Here is a 7,160-nt window from a genome sequence, read left to right as displayed (position 1 = left end):
AAAATTAAGGGTCAGATTATATATTTTACAATCTGTGGAAACGGACTTCTTGCTACCCCAAGGTTTTTGTCTTTGTTGTATTCAAGTTACTGTAGACTTTCTGTCAATCATGTTTGAATCATTGTTTAACATTATCCAAAATGAGTCCTTCCTTATGAAGAACTTGGTTTATCACCTAAACCAGTTTAATGCAGCACTTTAGATTTTTTACTCAGAACACTCTGAACTCAGAAGTGACAAACTTTCAATGCCCTCCCTGACATGCTTCTCCAATCTCTAATTATTTGCTTTAGTCATAACGTGTTTTTCAGTCACTGCTGTCTGGCATTGTAAAAATTGGATCACTTTATTCAAGATTAAATACCACCCTCGTCCTTGCCCTCACGTATCTTAGCTTCCAAAGATGTTCAGCATACCAGTGGGTTTTATTGACTTGTCGGAGCAAACAGAATGAGCAAGCTCTGCCTTGTAAAGCATGCTTTGCTCACATTCAACAACTGCTATTAAGCAGTCTGGGTGGAGTGAGGGGGTATAATGAGTCTACTTGGTTTGTATTATCAGCTGACTTTTCTACTGAAGCGGAAGTTTGGAAAATAAAAAAATAAAGCCTGGTATGGTTTATTTCAAAATCACTGGCAGCCTGGATGCAAAACATAACTGTTTTATTTATCATTTCTAACTAAAGAAATTATTAAAACAAATGGAAGTCTGATTCATTGAAAACTGAGCTGGCACAGGGTCTCCATTAGTCAGACATCTCATACTGTAGTCCCTTTATGAGATTGAGATTTGGATTGAGAACTTGGATTTGGAGCTTGGAACTATTTGTCATGTTCCTTAACCCATTTTTGAACATTTTTCCATTAATATCCTACTGAAACTGAACTTGGTCTGCAACAATGTTTAGGTAGGTGGTACATGTCCAAGCAACTTCCAAATGAATTCCAGGACACATAGTTTCCTTGCAAAACATTACCCAGAGCATCACACTGCCTCTGCCAGCTTTTTTCCCTCTAATAGTGCACCCTGATGCCATCGCTTCCCCTGGCACAAGTCATCTACATGATTTAAAAGAAAATGTAATTCATTAGTCCACCTCTTCTATTACTCCATGGTACAGTTCTGGTGCTTGCCTTCCCATTGTAGATGCTTTTAGAGGTAGACAGGGGTCATCAAGGCCACATCGAACCCCCAAACACTGATTGTCCTTTCTTAGACAACTTTTAGCAGGGACTGACCACTGATCCAAGTCCCAGAAATCTTTTTAAAGCTTTTTTCAAAAGCTGTAAAGATGATCCACAGTATGTAGTCCCTCAGCTTCATCAAGCAGAACTGGAATTAAACACACTATGCTTTAATGTCAAATTACTTAAATCTGTCCACATGAAAACTAAATGTATTGAAGCAGACCTGTTAAACCATCAGTGAGGTGCAGCAAAGAAAGTGTTAACCATGAGGCCTCTTTCCAGTGAAATAATTCTGTCATGATGTGCAAAATGAGAAAATGATGAGTTATTAAACAGCATACATTTGCCCTTCATTGGATTTTTACAAGTTATGTTACATTTCCATCTCATCAGGGTGGCTCCTCTCCTAAGAGAGCTATACTAAGGTTCAAGCTTGTTGTGTGTGCCAGGAGCAATACAGTGGGTCTGATGGTGAGTGGCCAGTTAAAACAAGAGCGAGCGTCCTCTATTCAGAGCAGAAGGGCTGTACGTTGCTGATTAAGGCGAAAATGTAATGAGCTAATCGAGTGAAGTCCTAACCACAAAACTGGAAGGGGCTGTGAATATGGTCTATGCTATAACGCATTTGTTAATAGGTTTAGTCCTGCCATTAGACTATCTTGTTTCCCCCCTATTAAGGTTTAAAGGAATCTAATGTCTAGCATTCACTGATGTACCGTACAATGTATTATTATTATTATTATTATTATTATTATTATTATTATTAACTATGCACTTATAACAGATGTTAAATTTTTTGGATCAAATAAATAAAATTCTACCAAGTATAATTAGATTTTAGCCAAATTCTTGCCAGATTATTATTATTGTTATTATTATTATTAATAATTATTTGGTTTGGAGCACCTATTAAGGTTGATGCTACATAGCTGCAATTTATCATAACTTGATCTGGACATAACAAACATTTTCTTAAATCCTGATAACCAGAAAACAACATTTGTTATGTCGCGATCACGAGGAAACAAGAAAGAAAATAACATTATAATGCATAGCCTTTTAAAACTTCTGTACTTCTGTGCTGCAAAGATATAATTTTTAGCTTGAAACACGTCAAAATATAATATTGTATTTAAACCCACAATCAGGCTTTGACAATCTTTTAGGCTATAACAATGAAAATAAATCTGCTTATTGATCAATTTAAAAAAATAAAATAAATGTCTGTCTCTATCCTGGCACCAATGGGATTGGTTAAATTCTCATTGAATTTATAATCTTTATCTGATCTGATACAGTGATATTAAATGTTTAATGATATTTACAGGTATATGCATGATGTATTAACTAAAATAGTGCAACGAAGCAGAGAAATAGATGATTCATAATGAGCTAACATGAGCTTTACATTAAAGAAAATACAATCAAAAACAATGAATGCATCCAAACAAACCAAGAAACATAACCATTTGCTAGCAGTTCTTTATGTACACCAAATATAAGTAGCAAATTTATGCTGGAAGTGACACCATTGTTCACTTGGATGCAGTTGCGCCACACAAGCCCAGTCCTCTTATTAGATGCTGGTGAGGTTATGAGAGTTTAGAGATCTTTAAAGGTCGAGAACCCCTGCATTATTTGGTTGGATGGGATCCTGCCTCATAACTCACAAGTTGGTTTTGAATTAAACCATCTGCCAGCTGTGTAAAGGTCAATGTAAATTAATGGGAAATATTGCTCTTGGTCCACAGCAAGCAATAAAAAAAATTTCATTGCACAACAAACCACGTGATTATTATAACTTCAAACCTTCCATATGTATTTTCTGGTCAGGGTTACGGCAAAATATTTGGATTTTCTATACCAGTTGCTCTGAAGTAAACTGTGACATATATTTCCATATTGTGCAATCTCTGGAATACACGCTTTATGGCTAGTGCGTTATTTTTCCTCACAATAAATAGTCGAGCCTAAGTTCAAATTGTCAGGAGTGAAAAAGGGAATTCTCTAAAAGCACACCCTTGTGTGAAGCAATACAACGTTTCATGCAGCACAGTTTTATAGAAACCTAATCTATGCTAATACAGGTATATTGTTGTGACATGCACAAATTGGCGTTCATAAGGGAGTTGCTCGGATTTTGAAAAAAATGACTTCTAAAGAATGAGAGGAATTGGAGACGATGCGTTCTGAACATGCAGAATGCTGTTTACCCCTGCAGACTGGGTGCTATCTATCCTGTCAGAGAGCGATCCAAGCAGATCAGGTGCAGAATTCCAGCAATGCTCATCTCTTTGCCAAGCTTCAATGGATTGTTTTTTTTTCTTTTCTTCTTTTCACTGTTGCCATTAATACCTCTTTTTTAGGATTTGCAATAATAAATATAATATAAAACTTCTCAGCTGTTCCTCCATTCCTGTATACCATATTTTACTTTTTGTCAGGTCACTAATAATGATACTTGGGCCACTAACCAAACTGCTCAAGGATTTGTTCCATTAAGATGCTTAATTCCTGTAACTCTGGTATCTCTGGACTGCTCTGAATAGCCTTGTTTTTAGGAAACTAAAAAGGAATGCAACAGTGGCACCTGGTGGGAAAAGCTATTTTATTACAGTATTATAAGTTGGTTAATTTAATATTTAAGTATCTAGTTCTATTAGAGTGACAGCACATGTAGAAATGGTTTGGACATGTGCAAAGGAGGGGCATGGGGTATATCATAGAAGAATGCTGAGGATGTAGCCATCAGGAAGGAGGAAAAGAGGAAGATCGAAGAGGAGGTTTATGGATGTGGTGAGGAAAGACATGCAGGTAGTTGGGTTGAAAGAGGCAGATTTAGATCCGCTGTGGCCGAAAGACCTCCTCACGACACCTACACCAGTACCTGACTTTACTAACACCCGTGTGGCACAAATCTCCACAAGCACACCTCAAAATCTAGTGGAACATCTTCCCAGAAGGGTTATGATAACAGCAAATTGGAACTTCATCTGTAATATGATGGTAAAAAAACATATCAATCTTCAAAGGTTTCCACAAACCCTTGACTACATACAGTATATACACTATATAGATTATGTGCATTTAGAAAGTATTCAGACCCCCTTCACTTTTTCTCACTATGTTATGTTGCACCTTGATATAAAAATACATTAATAAATTAATAAATAGATTAGTAAGAAATATGATTTGTTGGTAGATAGATAGATCAACTTGATATGTTGTATTTAATCAGCCTTCTCCAATGCATGGTTAATAATAATAATAATAATAATAATAATAATAATAACAATAATAATAATAATAAAACTGACTTCATACATGCTCTTGGATCACACTTCTTTTTTTGTGTGTTTTTCCATTTGCTCTATTTGCATTTGCATTATAACTGTAAAATTTTTTATTTATTTATTGGGTCATTTTTTATTTATGTCCTTATAATGTATGTCGTGGGCTGCTGGCGGATTCGCAGAGTACGGATTTAATTGCATGGTGCAACTGACCATACTGATTTCTGTACATATGTATATAAACTGTTGGATTTTGAGTCTTGAATCTAATTCAGGACCAGGGTTTGGTGTTTGTTTATCATGGAATGGCCCTAAAACCATATGTATGTGCACTTAAACCAAATAAAACAGAGCCATAACTTAAAGGTACTTCCTCTTTCCTTTGTTGGTACTGGTAAGCTCTATTCCGACAGGATTTGTTTTACCTACAACATTGCCAAAAGTTTGCAGCCACCTCGTGATATTTGTATGTGCTTTTTGAGCACTGCATTCCACATTTAGTTCCAATTTGCTCTTATAACTGCCCTCCACTCTTCTGGGAAGATGTTTCTCTAGATTTTGGAGTGTGCTTGTGGACATTTGTGTTCATCAGCCACAAGGGCATTAGTAAAGTCGGGTACTGATCTAGGTGAGGGTGAGGAGACCTGGGGTGCAGTCAGTGTTCATTCATTCCAAAGGTGTACAGTAGGGTTGAGATCAGAGCTCTATAATGGGGCCGCTCATGATCTTCCACTCGACCGGCGCTCGTTTTGTGCACAGGGGCATTGCTACGCTTGGGTTTGGGTTTGTGAACGCAAAATTTGGATATACGCCATCCAGTGGCATCTTATACAATTGTGTGCCTACAGCTTTGTGGTAACAGTTTGGAGAAGAACCAGCAAATGTCAGGTGTCCCAATAATTGCATTTGATGTATTTTACTGTCAGAATCTTTTCTATGAAATGTTTTTTTTTTCCATTGTATTTACTCAGGGTTATTTTGGAAAGATGTAGAATTCTATATTAATAAAAAAAAAAGGAAAGTGGGATAGAAATATGTATATTTGATGCGCTGTTTTATACCGAACGTGAAATCTTGAATTGTGAACAAACAAATGTAAAATATTTATACAATTATACATTTGTTTGTTTTATTAGGAAAATTCTACATTCATAAGAAAAAGTGGGCTATATAATACCTCTTGTTCTTTGGGCATTAATAAAAAAATCTAATAAAAAAAAAGAAAAAAAAATGGAGACGGAAATGTTGACTGTACTGTACATAGTGGTTCTGCTTTAACCTTCAGCACCTCAATGGTCCTGCGGTGCCTCGTTTGCGCATGCGTGTGTTTGTGTTTTCTTCCACCAGGTGGCAAAGAGATTCAATGGCTGAATTTCTATCCCTATTGAGCCTGTAGAGGTGTATTGAGAGGCTTTAGCACTCTTTAGGGAGTCTATGTAGGGAGCACGGATGCATTTGGTAGACGAGCTCTCGCATCCATCAGCTGCAGCGCTCAGATGAACCGGAGAGCAGAGACGGCGGATGGAGTAACATCTCAGAATCTCTATTCCCCTTCATTTTACTTTTATTCTGGCATCACCGTTTCCGGATCGTGGACCTCGTATGGAAGTTGGGATGGATATTTTTAATCATTGTCTTTTTTTTTTTGTTTTTTTGGAGGGTTGTCATTGTGTCGCAGGAGCGCCGTGTGACAGGCCGATAGAGATGTAGGAGGACACACTCACACACGCCGTTACATCAAACCGGCCTCCAAACATGTCTACCAGGATGCCTTTACCCACCGTGAACGAACGAGAGACTGAAAATGTAAGTATGGAAGAACAATATCTCAAGAAAGATCTCATGATTTGTTATTTTTATTGCTCTTTATGCGCCTTCTTGGGAGACAAAGACCTTTGCTGTGTCACTGCTGAGGTTTTGGGTTTCTAATAACACAAACATGATACAAAATAAATGAAATGAATAAACAAACTAACCAACTAATGAATAAATAAATACCTTTCGAGCCCTTTTGGATCTCTATAAACTGATCCAGTGAAACATTAGTGTATATGTGACCTACAAGTTCATACTTCATTAATATTCATGTCAGTATGTGTCAATGATGCGCTTTCTCTTTCTGGATTCTTCTGGAATGGACGCTTTATAGCCCTCAATGAAGCTTCTCAGTGAATCAGCTGTTAGTCTGTGGGACATCCCATATTGACCTGTCCAAGATCAAATGGTGTCCCCCAAGTAATTGAGAATTCATGCATATAAAAAAAGGAAGTTAAAAAGTTACAGGATCAAATAACGGACTATCAAGAAGGACCATTGTATGACCAGTATGATCACTTTTCAGTTTCCTTACACACACACACACACACACACACACACACACACAAATGCACACAGTTGCATTTTTCCACAAAACTAATTTGTTTGGCTGATATTCCCGGTCTCTTACAGATAGCACCATAGACCAAAAAACTTATAGGGAAATTGTTTTAATGGCGTTTGTATGTTGACATAATGACATTTATTAATACAAATATTACTATACTTATAAAATGAAGTTAAAAGTTAATACAGTATAGTACTGTATACGTAAAATAGCATTTTTGGGGTGGCGTTTGTTTATCGCTTTTTTCGTTTATAAACGGGGGATTACTGTATATTAAGGCTGTCAAAATAAACGCAT

At 36.8% G+C, this 7,160-nt stretch overlaps 1 protein-coding gene across 1 annotated transcript in view; it reads left to right on the top strand.

Annotated features, from left to right (window-relative positions):
- The first annotated feature begins 5,896 nt into the window (after positions 1 to 5,896).
- LOC124381352 (serine/threonine-protein kinase MARK1-like) overlaps positions 5,897 to 7,160 on the top strand; it is a 46,815-nt gene continuing 45,551 nt past the window's right edge. Inside the window, exon 1 of the mRNA XM_046842916.1 lies at positions 5,897 to 6,286. Coding sequence (XP_046698872.1) covers positions 6,236 to 6,286 — 51 coding nt within the window. The 5' untranslated portion in view covers positions 5,897 to 6,235. The remainder of the gene's footprint in view (positions 6,287 to 7,160) is intronic.

The sequence above is a fragment of the Silurus meridionalis genome, chromosome 28, assembly GCF_014805685.1.
Source record: "Silurus meridionalis isolate SWU-2019-XX chromosome 28, ASM1480568v1, whole genome shotgun sequence".
In the NCBI taxonomy this organism is placed as follows: Eukaryota; Metazoa; Chordata; class Actinopteri; order Siluriformes; family Siluridae; genus Silurus; species Silurus meridionalis.
The sequence above is the reverse complement of the archived record's forward strand: the minus strand, read 5'-3'. Positions and strand labels throughout refer to the sequence as shown.